The sequence below is a fragment of the Homarus americanus genome, unplaced genomic scaffold, assembly GCF_018991925.1.
Source record: "Homarus americanus isolate GMGI-L3 unplaced genomic scaffold, GMGI_Hamer_2.0 scaffold30281, whole genome shotgun sequence".
NCBI lineage: Eukaryota > Metazoa > Arthropoda > Malacostraca > Decapoda > Nephropidae > Homarus > Homarus americanus.
In genome coordinates, this window is record NW_024717563.1 from 1 (window position 1) to 24,969 (window position 24,969).

Here is a 24,969-nt window from a genome sequence, read left to right on the forward strand (position 1 = left end):
CAGATATTAAGTACCCCTAAAATATTACCATAAACAAACAAACAAACAATCACACACACACATATGCACGTGCATGCATGCACACATGTGTTTGTGAGGTTTGTTTTGAAGGCTGTATTTTAGCCATTTGTTGGCCACACTAGGATGGCCAATGGTTGATACATATACCACAAGTGAGCTGTCACAACACAACGTGGTATATATGGATAGCCATGAATGCAACATGCCGCTGTCTTTTAAACAGCACAGTGCTCTAGTTAGCCTTATTCAAGAAAAGGGAAAATTATATAAGACAAAGCATCTGACACCTGGAGCTGTTATAAGAGACAAAGCTTTGTTTGGTTGTTGATGCACGGTAACACCCTCATGATCAGCCGGAATTATTTAACACTTGTAAATAACTGACAATCTTTCAATGTAGTTATGTATATGGAAAATAAGACTCGGTCGCCAACAAACTCATTTCCTATCAGTTTTGAATGATGTATACAGTACTCTATTTTATCTCTATATATCAAAATTAGAGGGTATTTTTTATGCATTGCAAATGCCATAAAATGGGTACCCCCCTCCTGATGAAGTATTCCAACAATCTCAATATGAATCCCATCCACTGGGACTGCCTTCGAGTCTGTAGGCGTCTCCGAATAACCACACACGACGGCGCTCCCAATCAGTCGGGTGGCTTAACGATTGTGAATACGACCTAGGATATCAGGGAGACTATCCTGCTTGACAAACTTACTCACTTTCCTTGAAATGGTAACAGACTACTGTACATAGACCAAGACTTACCAGTCACTGGTGTAGAATTGTTGTGATTGTAGAAATGCGCCTCTGAACAAAACCATAACAAAATACATCTTTTATATCGTTTAAAAAAGCAATGGTTTTGCAGAATTGACTTGCTGGGACTGCCATAATATGTATGGCCTGACAGGCTGACCTTGCATTGCCAACACTATTGTGCCAACTCAAGTGACCCGAAGCAGTTAGACCTCAATGTCACTAGCTATCTCAGCTCAAAGGAGGGGATAAGGGACTAGCAAGACTATGTTGGTCTTTTTGAAAATAAGTTTGACATTACTCTAAATTGTTCTTATTTCATCACTAAAGTAATTACCAGGATAAAATCCACCAATTACTTATAAAAAAACACACACTTATTAATGGCGTCCTCTCTTGGACAACCCGTGTGCAAAACTAACTCATTTTTTTAATCCCTTGGTTCTCATTGGATGTCCCTTCAAAATGATAGAATCACCAGACAATGAAAACTCAGAATCTCAGAGTGCTCCCCCAGTTATATTAAGAATTACATTAATTGTAAGGGGGGGATGATTATCCAGGTATAGGAAACATTCCAACTCGATTGTAGAGGGGGATGCACTCCCCCACCAGTGGATGCACCGTACAGTTGTGGTCTAAATTTTGCTCCTCGTGGTAAAACAAAGTCTTTGAGCTAACTAACCCTGACTGTCAACTGATGTGGGTATGCCGTTTTATATAATGTGTGGACGAGAAAACTTTTGAGAATAAGTGTGCGAACGTGGGTTTCTCTCGGGCACTTGACAAAGTCCCACATTTACAGGTAGCCTCTAAAATCCAGCCAAATTGTATCACAGGCAAAATTTTTAAGTGGATTAACAACTGGTTCAAAGAATGGACACAAAGGGTGGTCATAAATGGAGTACAGGGTGGTCATAAATGGAGTACATGGTGGTCATAAATGGAGTACATTCTGAATGGAAAAAGGTTCTCAGTGGTGTAGCACAAGGCTCTATCCTTGGATCCACCCTGCTTGAGATCTACATAAATGACAGAGATTTAAATACATTGAGCCACATTGCCAAGTTTACAGACGACACCGTACAGTACTTGAGAAGGTAGTAAGTCAAGATGATGTTGCAACCATAAGCCGTTCAAATGAGGGAATTATAAAGCAAACCTTCTAACACAAAGATAGATAAATGCTCCTTAATCTGTACAAATCTCATGTACCTCTCAGTCTGGATTACTGTACTGTACAGTAAAGCCTCCGATAACGACAGTTCCACCAACGACAATTTATATTTAAGACCCTGGTTAATTTAGGACCCAATTCAATTTACGTCATTATTTTATTCAAATTTATGACGAAACTATAATAAAAATAAAATAAAATTACATTTTTATATACAGTCATGCGCCGGTTAACGTCCTAGATACGTTCTTGGAAACGTGACGTTAACCGTTGTCCGATCATCACATAAACTGTGTACAGTATTTATACTTACGTGTATGTGGAATACTATAATCGTACATACAGTATACACTTTTACTCCTAAATCACTACTGTAATGTGATACAGGTGATTAATTTTTATCTCTTGTGCAAAATACATGACGTTTATTTTAATATTATTCACTGTTTTACAAGGATTCCAGCAACACTGGGCAGATGGGGGAGAGGGAGGGAGGGGCGTGGGGTGGGGTGGAGGGGAGCAGTTTGACAGTTGGCACAGGCCCAGGTCTAACGAATTATCAGTTCTTAAGTGACTAAGCTTCTCTCCTATAAAAAGCCAGTGAAATGACCTGGGTGAATATAATTTACATTGCTGGGATTCTTGTAAGATGCTGATTTATTTAAATATAAACAACCTATAATTTGCACTAGACAACAATTTTAGTACCGTAATCAAATTAGTACATGTGCACTCCAGCTTTGCACTAAAGTCATTTACAGTATTTCTTTTACGTTTCTTTTAGTATGGTGTGTGCATGTAAATGGATGAAAATAAATGAAGATATTTATGTAAATCTACCCAAAAATACAGTTGAAAAACTTTATACTGTATTATAAAATGTACTACAGTATTGTACACTAATGTACTACAATTTTTATATCTTGAGCAAAATATATGAAGTTTATATTAAGATTATTGGCTGTCTTGTAAAGATTCCAGCAATGCAAATTATAATCTCCTAACTTTAGTCTGAGATATTATATAAAATAAATGCCTTAAAGCATAAAGGTATCACCAATCTTTTGTCTGGGAACACAAGGAGGGAGGTAGCCAGCGTGCGTGGGAAGGGGGGGGGGGTGACAAGAGTGTCTGTCTGAGATATTATATAAAATAAATGCCTTAAAGCATAAAGGTATCACCAATCTTTTGTCTGGGAACACAAGGAGGGAGGTAGCCAGCGTGCGTGGGAAGGGGGGGGGGGTGACAAGAGTGTCTGGTGTTGGTTTATTTATTTGAGATAAGATTTGACAGTTAGCGCTGAAGGCCTGCGTGTTTATTTATCATTACTTAAGAGTGACTAGGCTCTTCTCATAATTTGCCACCCAAACGACCTGGGTGAATATAACTTACATTGCTGGGATTCTTGTAAGATAGTGATTTATTTGAATACCTGTATAAACAATCTATATTTGCAATAGACATAACAATTTAAGTACCGTAATCATTTAGTACATGTACAGTACAGGTTTGTTCCATTGTTAACCAAGGGACCACTGTGTTGCAGTGTACTGTAAAATATTGACTAAATTCACTAGATAACGTACACAACTAATGGTTGGTAAAACTTGTCAAGTAAGTGAGTGTCAAGTCTGTCAGTATGAGTGGCATGTGTGAGTGCTTGTGTCCCCCATCATAGGAGTCCGTTTTCTCTCGCTTCAGGACGCCTGAGTCCGTTTTCTCTTAATCTTAAGAGTGCAGTGCACCTGAGACTTCGTTATTCCTTAAATGACACAGAATTTGAAATTGCAACCCCAATTGCAACAGGGGTTGCAATTGTTGAGGCAACTAGATATGTCTGATTATAGCAAATGTGTTATTGTCAATTTGTAGGTGAAAGATTTTATCCTCAATAGATGTAGGTTAACATTACACCTGGAGGCAAATGCTTACTAAAGCCTAAGGAAGGATATTCCTTTAAAACATAATATCTGGCCAGTATGGGAAGGATCATCGTGTCTCCGTAAGGGGGTCGTGGAGTGGTGGTCCAGCAGGCGTCACGGAAGTGGGTTTTTTTGGGGAGGCGGGGGGACGGACGGACGTATATGCGATCGTACGTTAACCGGCGCATGACTGTACTGTAAATATAGGCAGTCTCCGACTTACGATGGGGTTAGGGATCCAAATCCAGGTCGTAAGTCGAGAATGCAAAAATAATGCATAGAAAATCTAAAACGGGTGTCTCTTTTTCTTCTCAGCACCACAAAACTCTTACTTTTAGGCTTGCCAGCCATTTTAAAAGGAATTACAAACAAAAAATTGGTCAGTACACAGCGCAATCACTAACGTCGGGACTCGAAAATTCGTAATTTGAATAAATTTTGGTATGACTGGGGCAGTCGTATGTCCGGGTGGTCATAAGTCAAGGAGTACCAGTAATAACCAAATCCCAACATGTATTAAAAAAAAAAACAAAAAAAAAAAAGAGCGCCTTGCGCAAAGAAGTTGCCAGGTAAGGGAAGCTGCTGGGCTATATGAGTGGTAATGAGCATCACCAGTAAACAAGAGTCGGAGCTTGGCAGTCCTTTTGTTTTCACGCATCTAAACAGGAACAGGAGAAAAACTTTCTCAGGTTTCTTACAGCATTTTTGAGTCCCTATTCAACATGAGCAAGAGAGCAAGTGGTGGTCGTGCTGGTTCAAAAGCTAAAAGATAGTGTACAAGTACAACCTTATCCGAGAAACTAGATGTGTTAAAACGATATGAAAAGGTGAGAGGTCTGTGGATATTATATGGAGCAAGCAATGAACATATTATTATTTTCTGAAGTGGATCCATGAACAGAACGAAGCATTAAAATTAACAAGGACGTGAAAAGCACATATGACCTCAACATAAAGATGTGTAATGAGAATAAGAAAGTGGCTGTGAAAGGTTCTTTCAACAGCTTTATTATTGAAAGTCCTAAACCATCAAATTCAGCTTCATAAGAAGCTTCAACAGCAACTTCAGTTTCAGCAACCGCTATATCATCTTTATGGAAAGCTTCAGTCACAGTTGATCCTGATTGATGATATCATCTGAGTAAAACCTTGCACAATATTCATTGGCTGTCCTTATGTTTTAGACTTCACCACCATTTGCAAATAGAATTTTTGCTTTACATTAGTAAGTATTATTTAAAACATATATGACCAGTTGTAAGTGTTGCTTTCATATTCTTATGTACTAGAGAAATGACGATATTTTCACATGTGCACACTTACATACGATGGCATTCCCAATCTATTTAGTTTTTCTTTGCCATTAATGGTTAGCTACTTCTATTGTTCCATTTATTAACATTAAATAACATTACCTAATACATACATATTCATTTTTTTACATTAATTATACTACAGCAACAACCAGGGTCATATTTCTTCAGTTTCTTATGTAGAAGTAGAACCATAGTCATTCGTCACGGGTGTTGGAAACATGAACGAAAACAATGCCGTCTCGTCTCCTCTTGCGTGTTTTAATATTCTATGTATTATTAATGAATTGCATTGTTCATTTCACATATACAAACATTAATTCAATCAAATACATATTCAGTAATAAACAATAATGAATCTTTTGTACATATTTGTAAGATAAATTATGCGGTTTCCTTGAGGGCGCAAGTACAGCATACATTGCCGTTCCACTCTCACTCTTTGTTGTTCTTTAACATCAGTGGTTACTTTTACTGTACATTAAATAACATTAATTAAAACAAATATTTTTTTTTTACATTAATTTTATTATAACAACAACCAGGGTCTTATTTTTTGTTTCCGGCGGATAACTGACATTGTAGGTGTAAACACGACAACAACAATAGCGTCCCATCTCCTCTTGTGTGATCTTATTATATTGATTTATATTGTATAAGGACCATTCATAAACATTATTTAAAGAATATAGTGACTTTCATTAATTGTATTGTTTTTGGGGAAGAGGGTAAAAAGCCACACAAAAGTTATGTAAAGGTCAGACCGGGGAAAGCATCTCATTATTATTGCTTTATTTTAATGGTAATTAATGATTCACGATACAACGATTCACCTTACACTGCAATATTGGAGCACACATTACCGTCGTTATTCGAGGCTTACGGTACACAGAAACGGAACCCTGCCTCCTACCTAACATCCCTATAAATGGTGCACCACCAACACGACAGGACATGACTTTAAGCTTGCCAAGTGATCGTGCAGATTGAACATATGGAAATATTTCTTCACACAGAGGCAAGTAGGCCAATGGAACAGTTTACTAGTATCGCAATTGTACTGTAGTGAAGTGACCTCTGCTTTCTAGATGGCGTTGCATTTCACTTCTAGAGTAATCAGATGGTGCCCTGTTCACTTACCTATCTGTTAAATAACCTAATTGTATTGGGAAATTGTGTAATGAGTGTGAGTCACTTGGACCTGGATGACAATAGAAGAAGCAAGCAGCCTGTGTTTTCCTGCCCTTAATCCATGTTTGTTTGGTGTTCTCTTGATCATTTTAACTCACATTTTACCTCAACACCCTGCCCACTTTGAGCAGTTAATATTGTGGGTAATTTTATAGGTTAAAATACTCAACAAATATAAATTTCCAAAGAAAATGCTTTACTGTATAATGTTTTTTTTTCTCTCCCTATATAAGACTCAATATACAGTCATAAATAGGTGTTGGCAACTTCAAATATTAACCCCCTGTGGACAATTACAGTGAACCCTCAAAGATCAAGACTAAAAGGAGGGACCAGCTGTCCGAATCTTCCAGCAAATGTACTAAACGTATAAAAACGATAAATAATTATATAAAAAACACCCAAAATACAGTACATAATATCCTAACTACTGGGGATAGTTATACAGACGTTTCCCTGTGAAAAAGCCATAATTTTCAGCAACATATAACTGTACTCACTCTGTACTCAAATGTACTTGGCTAAAGGACTAAAAAAAATTATCTCTAGTGCAAACTGTGAGATGTTTATACTCAATTTAATTGCTATCTTGCAAGGATTCCAGCAATGCAAGTTATAAGCCAAAAAACACCTTTACCATAAATATCCTATCACCTTCTAGCTGGGGGGAGGGGATGGTGGGGTGGTTTTTCAGGAACAGAACTCTTAAAAACTAGGGAATGCCGGTAGAACCTTCCTAATATTACAACCAGAACAATATTAAATAAATACCAGATAGTCCTTTAGGTCTACTTTACTTGCAGGTGCAGTAACATCAGGTTTAGTTAACTTTAGTTCCAGTTCACCTGAGGTCCAGCTCACTTTAGTCTAGTTCACATCAGGTCCAGCTCAATTCAGGTCCACTTAAGGCAGTGATGGAGAAAGAACCTGAAAATATTACTTAAGATAAAGTACTGCACTGTTACTATGTAAAAATTAAAACATGTACAAAGCAGCTTTCTTCAAAATTACTTCAATAAAAGTTTATTTAACTGAAGTGTAACAAAGTAAAAAAATAAAAATAAAACATCATGCCTTTTAAATTTGCAGACCTCAATTACTTGCGGATGATACACTGGATGTACCCAAGCATGTCTAAGGGTAGTTTTAAATTTGCTGGCATTTTCGCAGCCTGGACAGGGAGCTTTTCTTTACCTGTATTGCATACAGCTGCTCTCCTTCTGACGACAGGGTTAGGGACCCAAATCCAGGTTGTAAGTCAAAATGGCCATAAGTCGAAAATGCTTAAATAATACATAGCAAATCTAAAATGGGCATCTCTTTTTCTTCTCAACACCACAAAACTCTTACTTTTAAGCTTGCCAGCCATTTTAAAGCGAATTACAAACGAAAATTTTGTCAATACACAGCGCAATCACTGACGTTGGGACTCGAAAATACGTAATTTAACAAAATTTTGGTATGACCGAGGCAGGTCGTAAGTGAGAGTGGTCGTAAGTCGGGGAGGAGCTGTATATGTGTGAGTAGACACACATATATACAATACAGGTAAAAGAAATAATTGTCCTAAGGGCAAACACATACAGGGAAAATACATTTCCTTGCACACAAATAAAAATGCCCCCCGAATTTGAAGGGCATGCAGTATTTGCAAAGTATCATAACTGATTAATGATTAAATTCTGCTTTGAAAATGAAGCTAAATGTTATTAATATACTTAAAAGAAAACAAAATATGACTGAGAAACACTTTGTATTTACAATCCACATTAGGTTAATTTTTAGTTGAGTTTCAGCAATAACTAATGTTCATATTTCTTGTGGCACACCAGGGCTGGAATATCAGTTCATCGCAGGTGTTAGTGATTTTATGCTTTTACGATACACTAAAACACTAACAAGAAAGTTACATCAATACCCACAGTAATAATGTGGCAGCTGCAGCTGACTAACACAACGTGTGATGAGAGAACAATAAGAAATAAACAGACAGCCTCATTAAAAAGTACCTAGGGAAGACAGACTGAGAAATGTTGTGGATTTTATATAAGAGTTGCACATCACAAGTGTAGCTTTAAGTAATACTTGTAACCCAATGAGAACAAAACCCCAAATACGTGGGAGTAACTCTACAGTGGTCCCTCGGTTAACGAGCACAATCCGTTCCAGCATGTTGCTCATTAACCGAAACCATTGTTTCAATGGGTTTTTGGGTAATTGGTTCCAGCTCACAGAAAATTGCCTAAATTCAACAAAAAATGTAGAAAGTACACTTACTTTGAGGTGTGTATGTAGAAGGCTCCTGGATGATGATGATGGGAATTAGAATGGGGATGGAGGAGAAGGGAGAAGAGAAGGCATTGGGGTGGAAGAGAAGTCACCCCATGGTGCCATTTCACCCATAAAATTTTAGTTCTCTTGGTGTAATTCAAGATTATTTTCTTTAAATCAACACTGCACTGCATAATATATTGTCAATATGTAAAATAAATTTCAAAATGACCAATAATTTGCTTGGAAACACAGAAAAAATGCATTTAGTTGAAGAGAGTCTCAAGCAATATGTTACCTCCACTGAAAAGAGAGAGAGACTAACGCCTGTTTGTGTGTTAACAGGCTGGATGGCGTGCCAGAAACTAGTTTCTTTACCTTCAATTATGTTCAATAATTGTTAAAATGACTAAAAAATATTAATATTAAACTTTTAAAATTATTGAATTGCATAAACTTCTTGATATTTACCTAAATAGTATGGAATTTAAGCCCTAAAACCGATTACTGTATTGGCGGACTAATACTACAGCTGGTGGACCGCCAAATGCAAGCGAAAACATGTTGAGGTCGGCTTGTAAAAAACTAGTTAATCGAGGGATTGCTCGTTAACCGAAGTTAAGAATCTTATGGAAGGTAACTCGTTAACCGAAATCTCGTTAACCGAGGCGCTCGTTAACCGAGGGATCACTGTACTAACACTCGAGGCTCACGCTCACAGTCTTCAAGAAGGACAATAATAGAAACTGAGCCAATTAGTGTTGCTGCAAGAATGAGACAAGTCTAGTAATAAGACTGGACTATTTTTACGTTTTTAGAGTACAATTATTGGTCATTCTGAAATTTATTTTACATATTGATAATATTTAGTGCAGTGCAGTGTTGATTTAAATTAAATACTGTAATCTTGAATTACACCAAGTGAACTTAAAATTTTATGGATGAAATGGCGGCATGAAGCATGGGGTGATTTCTCTTCCACCCCACTTCCTTCTCTTCTCCTTTCTCCTCCACCCCTACTTCTAATTCTCATCATCATCATCATCAACCAGGAGCCTTCTACACACACACCTCAAAGAAAGTGTATTTTATTAATTTTCGGTGAGCTGGAACCAATTACCCAAAAACCCATTGAAACAATGGTTTCGGTTAACGAACAACCTTCTGGAACGAATTGTGTTCCTTAACCAAGGGACCACTGTATATATAAAAACCAGGCATTTTCCTACAATAACTTAATAAGAAACATTGTACCATTACTAGAGTAATTTAATTAATATTCCCCAAAACAATAATTGACAACTCTGTTATGTACCTTTAAGTTTTACATATTTGATTGTTTTTATCTTAAGTATTTTGATGTGATACAATTATTTTGTCACACAGTACAACATACCCTGTCAATTCACGGATTTTTAGTTCGCAGACCTTGATTATATGCGGATGACACTCTGGATGTACCCAAGACTATCCAAGGGTAGTTCTAAAGTTGCCGAGATTTTCTGGACGGGATAGGGAGCCATTCATTCTTGAGACAGTACTTTCTACCTGTATTGTATATACTGTATATACTTTTCTATAATTCTACCTCGTGTATAGGTCGACCTTAATTTTTGACCAAGAAATCATTTATTTATGCTATGCCTCGTGTATAGGTCGACTCAAGTTTTTGAGGGTAATGGCATATTTTATAGCATATAAAACTCATTTCAGAAAACCTTCACTAAAAACACTCTACAACCTATAAACTGAGGCTCGCCGTGCCAGAAACACCGAGCACCGAAGGCAAATTGTTTACCATTTATTATTACGGCACTTTACACTGAAACACGGGTAGTTTCATAAAAAATATCTCATATTTCCATTCAAGTCTTTATTCAAGTCAACTAGGATAGAATATTATTGTAATACAACAGTTTTTTTTAACTGAAAACCATTCAAAAAGCGATTACGGTAACATCTTTTGAACAACGAAAGAAAATGAAAGTACAGTAATGGCAAAAAAAAAAGAGATGGATTGGGAACGCTAACATATACGTGCACATTTAAGGATGCCGCGTCATTTATCTTTTTAAGAATATATACAAAAGATTCTTTATTGTTTATTACTGAATATGTATTTGATTTAATTAATCTTTATATATGCAAAATGAACAATACAATACATTAATACTTAGAATATTAAAACACACAAGAGTATAAGAGACGACATTGTTGTCAGTGTTTACTTCCAATGTATACGTGTGCACTCAAGGAAACAGACATTTATCTTAAGAATATGTACGAAAGATCCATTAGTGTTTATTACCGAATATGTATTTCATTGAATTAATGTTTATATATGTGAAATGAACAATGCAATTCATTAATAATAAGTAGAATATTAAAACACACAAGAGGTGACAAGACGACATTGTTTTCGTGAATGACGATGGTTCTACATAAGAAACTGAAGAAAATAAGACCCTGGTTGTAGCTGTAGTGAACTTAATGTAAAAAAAATAATACATGTATGTATGTTTTAAGTAATGCTATTTAATGTTAATAAATGGAACACTAGAAGTAGCTAACCACTAATGGTAAAGAAATAAGGCGAGACGATTGAGAACGCCAACGTATGTACAGTAAGTGCGTACATGTGAAAACATATGTCATTTCTCTACATATGAATATGAAAGCAGCACTTATTTGCTGTTCATATATGTTTTAAATAATATTTACAAATGTAAAACTAAAATTCTATTCACCAATGGCGGTAAAGTCTAACACATAGGACAGTCAATGAATATTGTGCGAGTTTTTACTCAGATGACTGTCATATGGTTCAACATAGACTACTGAAAGCACGTTGTAAGTTAAGTTAGCCTATTGTAAGTTGGTGAGCTGCATCTGCTGAAAAAGCATCTAATTTATTATGTATCCATAACTGACATTTAGTCAATATGACCAAGGATAACCAACAAGCAGAAAATATTTTTTTCCAATAGCATCCTTATGCCATCCCTGCTAACAACTTACTGAAAGTTTGATCAATCAAAGTTTATACATGGAGAAAACAGTTCCTTCAGTGATAATTTTTTGACAAGAATAAATCATCACCCACCTGTATATAGATGCTCCTCTACTTACGAACGAGTTAGTTCCTGAGGCTTGTTTGTCCGTCCAACTTTACTTCTGTAGATACAAAACATATTGTAAAAAATGAAAATATTATGGATATTTAGTACAGCTATACCCTTTAATACAGCCTTAAAACCTGGCTCACTCTTCTGTTCTTAGGCAATATTTGTTCTATCTGAAAATTTCTTCAAAATAATCCAGTCTCATCCACATTAAACACCTGTTCTGACAGGTAACCCCCCCCCCCATCAGTGATGATGTTTGTATCTCCGAAAGTTTGTAAGTTGAACGTCCTTAAGTAGAGGAGCACTTGTATAAGGATATGCATATGAAAAACCTTTGAGTATTTAATTTATCAATGTACAGTACAGCTCTATACTGGTATTCACACAAAAATACTTCCCATATTGTATATACAGGTTAATGTAATTTACATGATATATGTGGAAAAATACCCCTCAAAATTTCCCACAAGAATTCCCCCCACCTTGTAGATACCTAACTAATATCTCCTGCGACAAAACATCTCTATCCCAAAACATGAAAAAATGACTGCACACTCGTCAAAACCCCGCCCTCACATGTCAAAACGCCATCCCCCAAACTTAAAAAATCCTCCCAAACAAACATGTGATGAAATAACATTATTTTCTAGATTCAATGAGTTCAGGATCTTGTGGATAAGGGGGCTTCGTATCAAAGGGTTGTGGGTTCTGTAATTCCTGAGGTTTGGGGATTCGAGACTGGAGCTTGGGGTTCAAAGTTTAAACTTAAACTCAAAGGATTCACCATAAAATGAATAAAGGGTCGAGACTGTCCAGAATTGTAACCTAAATTTCCAACTGGTTCCTACTATGTGTAACCTCAGCTGATTGGTTGCTCCTGTTCCAGAGTGTGGTATAAAGAATGGGGGAGAGGAGAGCAGGGAGAACTGACAACTGGAGGAACACCAATTTCACCAGGAGTGTGGGCAGTCATTACCAGTCCCAACAACACACCATGCAGTCGCTACACTAGCCCACCATACACCAAGACCGCTACAAGCACCAAGAAGCTGTCTGTAACTTCTTACCACCACACCACAACAGATATTGATGGTGTCTATGAGGAAGTGTGGACTGATGGTGATTATATGACAATGGTGATGTCTGCAGTGCTACAGAGGTTAGCAGACAACAGTGAAGTAATGGTGACATGTTGTCACTTGTATTCAGTTGTGAACATTAATGAACCAAGTTATATTATATAAATTGCTTGTCTAATTTTCCCCGAGTCTTACATTCAATACATGAGAACAGTCTCACGTTTCATATAATAACAAGGTAGAGTAATCAAAATCTGGTAAGTTCCTTAAAGGACTATCATCACAAAATGTAAAAAATCCTTTCCAACATGCAAAAAAAAAAAAAAAAATCCCTAACACATAAAAAATCCATCTACATCACAATAGGTCGACAAAAGCATTCAATATAAATCTGTCCAATGGCTTGGTAAGTTTCAATGGTCAGTCTACATAACACCTAGCTACTATAACTCAAGAACACTTACACCAGGTCCATTTTTTTTTTTACTTTTATCCTCTTTGCCACTGATCGGCTTGAGAGCCATTTGGGTGGTTAGTCATTAAGTATTGATTAGAAACACACTTTGATCTGCATGAGGAATAATTCAAAAAGAAAAGTCATCGTTTGAAAAATAAATGTATTTTTCATTATGTGGAGTGAAAAACTCTCATAGGCCTGATGGCTCACTTAAGACTAAGCCTCTGATACACAAAGACAATGTGTCCGGCATTGCATTCTCTCACCTTCACTTTCCCAACTGGTAAGTTAGATACCCATTCACAGCTAGGTGGACTGGAGGTGCCCTAACTATGAACCAGCAACCTATAAGACAGGAGAGAAGTGTTGTATCAAATTAACCTCCTCACTTCATATTGAATTGTGTGTTTCAATATATTATAATTGGGTAAAAACTTAAAGGACACTCTTCCATAATACTCAGTTAATGATTGCTGAGTGAAGGCCTTGACATGGTCACTATAATGGTTGCCCCTCGTGTAACGAGGATGGCCGGCCTTAGGGCCACCTAGGAGTCAATTTGTTTAAGGTGTAGAAGCTGTCGCCATCACAATAACCACACCCTAAATAAGCGGTCACCAACACATTAACCACACCCTAAGTTAGTGAGTTGCATGACCCATTGTCGAGGAATAGTCCGAGAAAAGTGGACAACTCGCCAACTCCACTGGCTAACCATTAACCCGAAACATAATCCACAAATCGATTAACATCCAGTTCCCCATTACTGCTGGGTAGACAGAGGCAAATGGCATAGAAAAACTTGCCCATACAGTAGTTTCACCCTGCCCGGGGATCGAACCCGGGTCCACTCGCTTGCGAGGTGAGCATGCTGACCATTACACCACAGGTCACCTAGAGCCTTGTGCTGCATGCTGAGCTGTAAGTTTGATCATGTAAAGTGCATCTGTTAGTTTAACCATCTCTATGTAAATCTGTTGCACTCACAGCTTTGGCCCTACTCTTGTAAAACTTGAAATATGAAATGATGGTCCCTCCAGGTTAGTTCTTTGGGAAGAGAGGTCAATATTAAAAGAGGAAGGTTGTTTTTAAGTGAAGCTTACAATATATGCTGTATATTTACCAGCACTAATCAGCTACCATACAGGTTGTTAAAGGTAAGGAGATAACCGCTTACTGCCAGTCATCCTGAACTGCTGGTGCTTGTACAGCACTGTACTGAGATTGGGTTAAGTTAAGAGGAGGCTACAGCATACCCTATACAATGGACGGGTACAAGGACTTGTCTCAGTAATTCATAAAGTAATATCTCCATTAGCTGAAACCCTCCAATACAGAACTGTACCCGGAATTAAAAATGACTCAGAATTTTTCCGTAACAAAATTCTCTCAATTCCGGGTCTGTGAACAAGTTTTCGAGGTTGAAAATCAAGCAAATTTTACAGAAAATTCTGAGAAAACTTCTAGAAACTGGGTCTGGGGTCAAATTCAGAGGATGAAATAATGCGTAGCTCTGACAAATTCTGGAAACTTCCTATTTGTTTTTTCTGGGTCTGGGAGTTAAATTCTAGGATGAAATACAGTAATGCGTAATTTCTGGAAAATTCCGAGAAAGTTTTCCCAGTACCCGGAAAAATTCTGAAATATTTCCGGGTTTGAGAGAATCATCTCATTACCCGGAAATCTCTCATCCTCGGAAGAGCTCTGAACTAATTATTCCGGCTAATGGGGATATCACTACTGAACTGTACTAAGGAATAAGACAAAATATATATTTCAAATGTTAGTGAATTGGATGATGCTCTTATCTAGTGTTGTATTTCCTCTTATAACACACATGATAAACAACTTCACTGTCCCCAGTGAATGGAAAGTGGCTTATGTGAGTTCTATCTTCAAGAAGGGATATCGGCACTCCACGAACAACTATAGACCAGTGAGCCTGACCAGCATAATATGTAAGGTACTTGAGAGTATTATCAGAGATGCCGCAATGGAACATCTAATGCGAAACAATCTTGTAAAGGATTGCCAACACGGTTTTATGCCAGGGCGCTCCTGCTTAACACAATTGCTCAAGGTATTGGATATTTGGACCCATATTCTGGAATGGGGTGGTAATATCGACAATATTTACCTAGATTTTGCCAAGGCTTTCGACAGTGTACCCCATGAAAGGCTGAAAATCAAACTGGAAGGGTACGGAATTCGGAGAAAATGTCCTTGCATGGATAGAAGACTTTCTACATGACCACAAGCAGTGTGTGGTGATTAATGGCACGAAATTGTCATCCGTACCTGTCACAAGTGGGGTACCACAGGGCAGTGTATTGGGCCCGCTGTTGTTTGTTTATTTCATAAATGACATGCCTGACATTGTACACTCCTCCATACAAATGTTTGCCGATGACGCTAAGTTATTTCGGGAAATTAAGAACCAAGCTGACTGTGAAGAGCTGCAGAAGGACCTCTGTGGGTTCCAGGAATGGTCGAAGGAATGGCTGCTGAGATTCAATGTCACGAAGTGTAAGAGGATGCACTTGGGGCGTACCAACGGTAAGGGGGCGTATCATATGTTCCAACGGGATGAAGAAACTGCACTAGTCGAGACTGAATGTGAGAAGGACCTAGGTGTGTATGTTGACAATGAGCTGAAGTTTTCGGGCCATTGTGAGAAGAAAGTAAACCAGGCAAATAAATTATTGGGTCTTATAAGAAGGTCGTTCAGATATCTAGATGGTCCGTCCCTCGTAACGATCTTCAAGAGTGAAGTGCTTCCCCATCTGGAGTAGTGTCACTCAGTCTGGTCCCTGAGATATGCTATGGACTGTCAGTTGGTTGAAAATGTTCAAAGGAGGACCACCAGACTGGTGCCTGCATTTCGGCACCTCAGCTACCCTGAGAGATTGGAGCGCCAGAACTTGCCTAGCTTATATTACAGACGAGCAAGGGGTAACCTAGTTGAGGTGTATAAGCATCTCAGGGGGCACTAATCAGTCGAGTGTCCTTACTTGGAGCTGGCGGACGCTCGCCCCACAAGGGGTCACAGCTCAAGATTGAAGAAGCCGCAAGTCCAGAAAACTGTGAGGGCAAACTTTTCGGAGTGAGGGTTGTAAACTCTTGGAACAATCTACCAGAGAGTGTTGTGACGGCACCGAGTGTGAGCTCTTTCAAGACAAGACTTGATCAACACTGAAGCGGGTTCAGGTACATTCAGGAGCCGGTGCATGCCCAGTATTTGCCAACAGTGCGTGACAGAGACGTGACCGATCGCCCGGGCGGCTAGCGAGCCGATCTTTTGGTGAAGAGGATAAATGAAAAGGAAAAGTAATCAGAGAATGACCGATCGCCCAAGCGGCTAACGAAGGGTCAAGACGTACCTGGCGCTCCTCTCGGAGCAGCCAGGTCAACTGTTATGTTGGCCCAAACCAACTCCCTCCCCTGAACCCTCCTCCCCACCGGAATATCAACAAGTTCACGCCAGAAGTTACTATTTCATTTAGGAAAGAAATGGAGCCAGTGTTAAACAGAGGTGAACAGTGGTGAACAGTGCTTAAGTCAGTGAGAACAACTCAACAGTAACAGTGGTACCCAAGTTGACCTTTCACACAGTGAGGTCCCAGGTACCCAGTGATAACGGCCCGTGAGACCCAACTACCAGCGATGTGTTAATCCGTCTACGATAGGAAGGCCTGGAACCACACCTCACTCATATAACATCCATCTGTGAGGGAATTACTACACCACGTGAGGCCCCTCATAACACCATATGTGAAGGAGTTACTACACCACGTGAGGCCCTCATCATAGGAATTACTACACCACGTGAGGCCCCTCATAACACCATCTGTGAGGGAATTACTACACCACGTGAGGCCCCTCATAACACCATCTGTGAGGGAATTACTACACCACGTGAAGCCCCTCATAACACCATCTGTGAGGGAATTACTACACCACGTGAGGCCCTCATAACACCATCTGTGAGAATTACTACACCACGTGAGGCCCCTCATAACACCATCTGTGAGGGAATTACTACACCACGTGGGCTACCTGAGGCCCCTCATAACACCATCTGTGAGGGAACTACTACACCACGTGAGGTCCCTCCTAACACCATCTGGGAGGGAGTTACTACACTACGTTTTTGCTGTTCAACACCTACATTAATCTGTATGTTCACTGTATGTTCCTTTACCTTTCTCTAATGAAGGCTTTTGTTAAACCACCATTGTATGTAATAAGTCATTTATGCCCAATGTATATTTTCAGCCTTCGGGCTGCAGAACTTTTTCAATAAACGTTAAAAAAAAAAAAAAACACACACACACACACACACACACACACACACACACCAATGTGCTCCTCTCAGTCCCAGACCTCCATAAAATATCACGGTGTGAAAGAACTTACCCCCACCCATCCGAGCAAAGACTACACTCCCTACCTTTAAATCATCTCTTAAAAAATATATACAGTTTTGTCTAAGTATTAATATTTCTTGCAATACCTACTACAGCTCCTCCCCGACTTACGACCTGCCTCAGTCGTTCCAAAATGTTGTCAAATTACGTTTTTTCGAGTCCCAATGTCAGTACAGACAAAATTTTTGCTTGTAATTCACTTTAAAATGGCTGGCAAGCTTAAAGTTGAGAGTTTTGTGATGTTGAGAAGAAAAAGAGACACCCATTTTAGATTTTCTATGTATTATTTAAGCATTTTAGACTTACGACCTGGATTTGGGTCCATAACCCCGTCTAAGTCGGGGAGGAGCTGTATATTTACAATACCAGCTTTTATTGTACCATCAAAACCGTTTTATCGGAAATTATCATTGCAATAAACATACAGCCACTGCTGACTTACGATGGGGTTAGGGACCCAAATCCAGGTTGCAAGTCGAATTGGTCATAAGTAAAAAATGTGATGATACATAGAAAATCTAAAATGGGTGTCTCTTTTTCTTCTCAGCACCACAAAACTCCAACTTTAAGCATGCCAGAAATTTAAAATGGAATTACAAAAAATTGTTTTGTCAGTATACAGTGCAATCACTAACGTCGGGACTCGAAAAGATGTAATTTGAAAAAATTTGGTACGACTGGGGCGGTCGTATGTCCGGGCGGTCGTAAGTCGAGGAGTAGCTGTATTTGCCAACTAGACATAATCCTGACAGCTCTGTCCTCTTGTTCAACCTTACATCCGTACAACCCATACTGTACTGCTCCCCCATTATACTTATGTTCTTCAATTTCACTGTAATTTATGTATACTGTATAGGGTAATATATATATATATATATATATATATATATATATATATATATATATATATATATATATATATATATATATATATATATATATATATATATATATATATATATATATATATATATATATATAATATATATACTTTTACTTTTTACTTTTATCCTCTTCGCCACTGATCGGCTTGTTAGCCGCTTGGGCGATCGGTCACGTCTCTTTTCCTTTATATTCTTCACCAAAAGGTCGGCTCGCTAGCCGCCCGGGCGATCGGTCACGTCTCTGTCACGCACTGTTGGCAAATACTGGGCATGCACCGGCTCCTGAATGTACCTGAACCCGCTCCAGTGTTGGTCAAGTGTTCTCTTGAAAGAGCTCACACTCGGTGCCGTCACAACACTCTCTGGTAGATTGTTCCAAGAGTTTACAACCCTCACTCCGAAAAAGTTTGCCCTCACGGTTTTCTGGACTTGCGGCTTCTTCAATCTTGAGCTGTGACCCCTTGTGGGGCGAGCGTCCGCCAGCTCCAAGTAAGGACACTCAACTGAGTAGTGCCCCCTGAGATGCTTATAAACCTCAACTAGGTCCCCCCTTGCCCGTCTGTAGTATAAGCTAGGCAAGTTCAGGCGCTCCAATCTCTCAGGGTAGCTGAGGTGCCGAAGTGCAGGCACCAGTTTGGTGGCCCTCCTTTGAACATTTTCAACCAACTGACAGTCCCTAGCATATCTCGGGGACCAGATGGGGTGACAGTACTCCAGATGGGGAAGCACTTCACTCCTGAAGATCGTCACGAGGGACGGACCGTCTAGATATCTGAACGACCTTCTTATAAGACCCAATAATTTATTTGCCTGATTTACCTTCTTCTCACAATGGCCCGAGAACTTCAGCTCATTGTCAACATACACACCTAGGTCCTTCTCACACACAGTCTCAACTAGTACATTTTCTTCATCCCGTTGGGACATATGGTACGCCTCCTTACCGTTGGTACGCCCCAGGTGCATCCTCTTACACTTCGTGACATTGAATCTCAGCAGCCATTCCTTCGACCATTCCTGGAGCCCACAGAGGTCCTTCTGCAGCTCTTCACAGTCCGCTTGGTTCTTAATTTCCCGAAATAACTTGGCGTCATCGGCAAACATTTGTATGGAGGAGTGTACAACGTCAGGCATATCATTTATGAAACAAACAAACAACAGCGGGCCCAATACACTACCCTGCGGTACCCCACTTGTTACAGGTACAGATGACGATTTCGTGCCATTAATCACCACACATTGCTTGCGGTCATGTAGAAAGTCTTCTATCCACGCTAGGACATTTCCCCGAATTCCGTACCCTTCCAGTTTGATTTTCAGCCTTTCGTGGGGTACACTGTCGAAAGCCTTGGCAAAATCTAGGTAAATATTGTCGATATTACCACCCCGTTCTAGAATATGGGTCCAAATATCCAATACCTTGAGCAATTGTGTCAAGCAAGAGCGCCCCGGCATAAAACCGTGTTGGCAATCTTTTACAAGGTTGTTTCGTAGTAGATGTTCCATCGCTGCATCTCTGATAATACTCTCAAGTACCTTACATATTATGCTGGTCAGGCTCACCGGTCTATAGTTGTTCGTGGAGTGACTATCGCCCTTCTTGAAGATAGGACTCACATAAGCCACTTTCCATTCACTGGGGACCATTTGTTCATCCAGGCATTTACAAAACAGAATCTTCAGGGGCTCTGCAAGCTCGTTGCACAGCTCCCTTAGCACTCTAGGATGCACCATGTCAGGTCCAGGACTCTTATGGACCTTTAGCCTGGACAGTTTATTTCTAATACCCTCTTCTGTGAACACAATGTGGGTCAGTGCTGTGTCGAACCGTCTGTCCTCAAACGCAGGAAGGTTAGTTGCATCCTCTCTTGTGAACACTGAGGTATATTGAAGTGATAACCGTGGTAACATTATGAGATGTTCTTATTACCACCATGTTATTGTACTATTCCAGATGATACTAAATGTTACATAATATTTCCTTGAGATAAATGTATAGTATATTACTATAATCAGGTGCAGCTCAGGTTCTCAACTGGCTCAGCCATGTTAATATTGTTATTATTATCCACTCTGGATCTGTGTTTTTCTGGCTAATAAACTGTTTCAATTCAATTCAATGACCACCTCTAGTGGGTGGCCAAAAGGTTAATTTTGAGTCAAGTTTAAGCAATAACTAATCTTGACATTTGTTTTTATACCTGATGTTACACAAGTGCTTGTATACTTAACACTAACACTTTTACACTAAAACACATTCAAATATTTATACAAAACACACACACACTTTTAAACAAACACAAATGCATATGAACACACACACTCTTTTATAAACATTTACATAAATGCACACTTTCAGAGGAATACACGATTGTGTATTTTAAATCTATATTCTTAATCAGCATATAAAAGAGCATCTTTGTATGAAATTTAAACAAAATCTATGCCATGCCCTCATGTACTCAAACACAAGATAAGGGGTCAGGAATTTTGATTGGGAATACTGTTACTGGATGTTTTCTTTTCTGGAAAGTGAATGATAAAATGCTTAAATTATAAAGTTAGCCGATATTCTTGAGAAAAGGCATATATAAAGAGGATTTATAATTTACTGGCAAAGTGTAATTCATGTTTTAAATACTACAGTACTGTACAGTACATAAACACAAGCATTAGACAACATGATGTTAAGTAACAGAATACCTGTATAAGTCTCACCTCCCACAGGTCAGAGGTGTTTCATCAGTTGCTGTTGATGGCATCACATACAAGTGTGTCCCACAGGTCAGAGGTGTTTCATCAGTTGCTGTTGATGGCATCACATACAAGTGTGTCCCACAGGTCAGAGGTGTTTCATCAGTTGCTGTTGATGGCATCACATACAAGTGTGTCCCACAGGTCAGAGGTGTTTCATCAGTTGCTGTTGATGGCATCACATACAAGTGTGTCCCACAGGTCAGAGGTGTTTCATCAGTTGCTGTTGATGGCATCACATACAAGTGTGTCCCACAGGTCAGAGGTGTTTCATCAGTTGCTGTTGATGGCATCACATACAAGTGTGTCCCACAGGTCAGAGGTGTTTCATCAGTTGCTGTTGATGGCATCACATACAAGTGTGTCCCACAGGTCAGAGGTGTTTCATCATCAGTTGCTGTTGATGGCATCACATACAAGTGTGTCCCACAGGTCGGAGGTGTTTCATCAGTTGCTGTTGATGGCATCACATACAAGTGTGTCCCACAGGTCAGAGGTGTTTCATCAGTTGCTGTTGATGGCATCACATACAAGTGTGTCCCACAGGTCAGAGGTGTTTCATCAGTTGCTGTTGATGGCATCACATACAAGTGTGTCCCACAGGTCAGAGGTGTTTCATCAGTTGCTGTTGATGGCATCACATACAAGTGTGTCCCAGGTCGGAGGTCAGTTGCTGTTATGGCATCACATTGTCCCACAGGTCAGAGGTGTTTCATCAGTTGCTGTTGATGGCATCACATACAAGTGTGTCCCACAAGTCGGAGGTGTTTCATCAGTTGCTGTTGATGGCATCACATACAAGTGTGTCCCACAGGTCAGAGGTGTTTCATCAGTTGCTGTTGATGGCATCACATACAAGTGTGTCCCACAGGTCAGAGGTGTTTCATCAGTTGCTGTTGATGGCATCACATACAAGTGTGTCCCACAAGTCGGAGGTGTTTCATCAGTTGCTGTTGATGGCATCACATACAAGTGTGTCCCACAGGTCAGAGGTGTTTCATCAGTTGCTGTTGATGGCATCACATACAAGTGTGTCCCACAGGTCAGAGGTGTTTCATCAGTTGCTGTTGATGGCATCACATACAAGTGTGTCCCACAGGTCAGAGGTGTTTCATCAGTTTGTTTAGTAGAGTCTTAGCTTGTCATACCGAGATGTGTTGTTGGTCCTTGAAACTTCCTGGAAATAAGAAAAATAACTCTATGTACTGTATAATACACAACACTGCACTGTAAAACTATTATATTATAGGCAGGGGTTATTTGACCAGTATCCGGCTTAATAACCACAGGTTATTTGACTGGGATTTAAAATAAAACAGTATTTTTGGCCACAGAAAATTCTACAAATTATTTTATTTATAATTTCCAAGTACAGGTTGTACCTCTCTAGTCCGGCAACGTCGGGACCTGACCGGTGCCGGACCATGGAAATTCACCCTTTTCCTGGATAGATAGTGACTTGTGCTTATGCCTGGAAGCACTAGCACCACTTTCTCTGCGTCATGGTCTCTTTGAAGACATATTGAAGGGTTAAATGTTGTATAGTACCTTCTCAAATTTCGTGAGTTTTTAATTCTTAATGTATTTTATTGGAACACACAAAAAAATAAATAAATAAAAATTTTGACGGCGGAAACTTAAATTTCGACGGGTTTGAACGGCCCGCCAACGTGCAGACGACGTGCATAATCGTGTAAACAGCGTCATTTCTCTTATGTACAAAAGATTCATTATTGTTTATTACTGAATGTCTTTTTTATTGTATTAATGTTTATGTGTGCAAAATGAGCAATACAATTCATTAATAATACGTAGAATATTAAAACACACGAGGAAATGACAAAGCATTGTTTTCGTTGATTACAAAACCAGTGACTGACTGGTTCTACATATAAAACTGAAGAAAATAAGACCTTGGTTGTAGCTGTAGTAAAATTAATATGGTTGTTTTAAGTAATGTTATTTAATGTTAATAAATGGAACAATAGAAGTAGCTAACGATAATGGTAAAGAAAAAGAGAGATCGCATATGTAAGTGCGCATGCGCACACGTGAAAACCTATCGTCATTACTTTACATAAGAATATGAAAGCAACACTTATTTACTGTTCATATATATTTTAATTAATGTTTCTGAATTTGTTTTTATTAAATTAATGTACGTGTGTGCAAAATTAACAATACAATTTATTAATAATACGTGGAATATTAGAGGAGACGAGACGGCTGCCGGCATTGTTTATGTTAAAGCTTACGAAACCAGTAACTGATTGGTTCTACATATAAAACTGAAGAAAATAAGACCCTGAGTTTAGCTGTAGTAAAATTAATGTAAAAAATTAATATGGTTGCTTGAAGTACCTGTAATGTTATTTAATGTTAATAAATGGAACAATATAAGTAGCTAACCATTAATGGTAAAAAAAAAAAAAAGTGAGACTGCTCGTATGTAAGTGCGCACATGTGAAAATATATCGTCATTACTCTACATAAGAATATGAAAGCAACACTTATTTACTGCCTCATATATATTGAAGGGTTAAATGTTGTACTCTGTATAGACAAGCAGAGAGAGAGAGAGAGAGAGAGCAACCGAACTGCCGGATATAAACAAACCTTAATTTCTCGCTGCTTTTTTTTTAAGGGGATTAGCCCACCAGGGCATAGGTCACTGACCCACATTGGGGCCTGAGGGGCAAAAATTTAATACTCCTGTAATAATAATAATAATTCAGATTTGTAAAAAAAAAAAAATAACTGCCTATCTACCTATTGGACAAACTAAAATCGTTCCGGACCACAGAATGCCGGACTATAGAGTGGTACAACCTGTAGTCGTAATTTTTAAAAAGTAAACACCCAAAAATGTTACTCGAGTACAATACTCAAGTAACATTTATTTTGTTACTTTACAACTCTGTCTAAAAGCCACAAATCATCAACCAACCAAACTTAACCTAACAAACCAAACAAACTAACCAGCCAAACTTAACCCGACCAACCAAACTTAACCTAACAAACCAAACCCAACCTAACCTAACCATCTTACAATACCTTACCTTCAAGTATGACAAAGTTTGATATATTAGGTTTGGTTTATGTTAAATATAAGACATTAACACTGAATTAAGTACGTCACCAAATTACCCAATTTCATGGTAATAAAGTTTTAGTTAGTTAAGGTAAACAAGAATAAACTATATAAATATTTTCATCATAAATAACAAAAAATTATGTGCTAAACAAACTTACTGATATAATTATTGAGTTATATAAAATGTTAACATATAATTTAGAGGTTGCTCTTACCTACTGAGGCGACGCAGGGAGGACGAGGGTTAATCTCTCATTTCACCAGGTCATCTCACCACAGGGAGGACGAGGGTTCATCTCCTCTCATTTCACCACAGGGAGGACGAGGGTTCATCTCTCATTTCACCAGGTCATCTCGCCACGGGGAGGACGAGGGATCATCTCCTCTCATTTCACCACAGGGAGGACGAGGGTTCATCTCTCATTTCACCAGGTCATCTCGCCACGGGGAGGACGAGGGATCATCTCCTCTCATTTCACCACAGGGAGG

The 24,969-nt window shown here is 38.9% G+C and overlaps 1 protein-coding gene and 2 long non-coding RNA genes across 3 annotated transcripts; all 3 read right to left on the reverse strand.

The window, feature by feature from the left end:
- Positions 1–5,705: 5,705 nt before the first annotated feature.
- Positions 5,706–7,678, reverse strand: LOC121858918. The gene is made up of 2 exons (XR_006087569.1): positions 7,139–7,678; positions 5,706–7,036 (listed from the first exon to the last, which is right to left on the reverse strand). It is a non-coding gene; the product is annotated as an uncharacterized LOC121858918 (long non-coding RNA).
- A 13,668-nt stretch (positions 7,679–21,346) lies between these two features.
- LOC121858917 (hepatitis A virus cellular receptor 1-like) lies at positions 21,347–22,024 on the reverse strand. The gene has a single exon (XM_042355578.1). The coding sequence runs from the start codon at positions 22,022–22,024 to the stop codon at positions 21,347–21,349; it is 678 nt and encodes a 225-aa protein (XP_042211512.1).
- Positions 22,025–22,420: 396 nt separating this feature from the next.
- On the reverse strand, positions 22,421–24,760 carry LOC121858919. Its single transcript, XR_006087570.1, has 2 exons — positions 24,696–24,760; positions 22,421–22,563 (listed from the first exon to the last, which is right to left on the reverse strand). It is a non-coding gene; the product is annotated as an uncharacterized LOC121858919 (long non-coding RNA).
- Between the last annotated feature and the right edge of the window lie 209 nt (positions 24,761–24,969).

Bases quoted from the DNA above. Each gene is read 5' to 3' on its own strand.
- LOC121858917 (XM_042355578.1), bottom strand. From the start codon at position 22,024: ATGCCATCAACAGCAACTGATGAAACACCTCTGACCTGTGGGACACAC.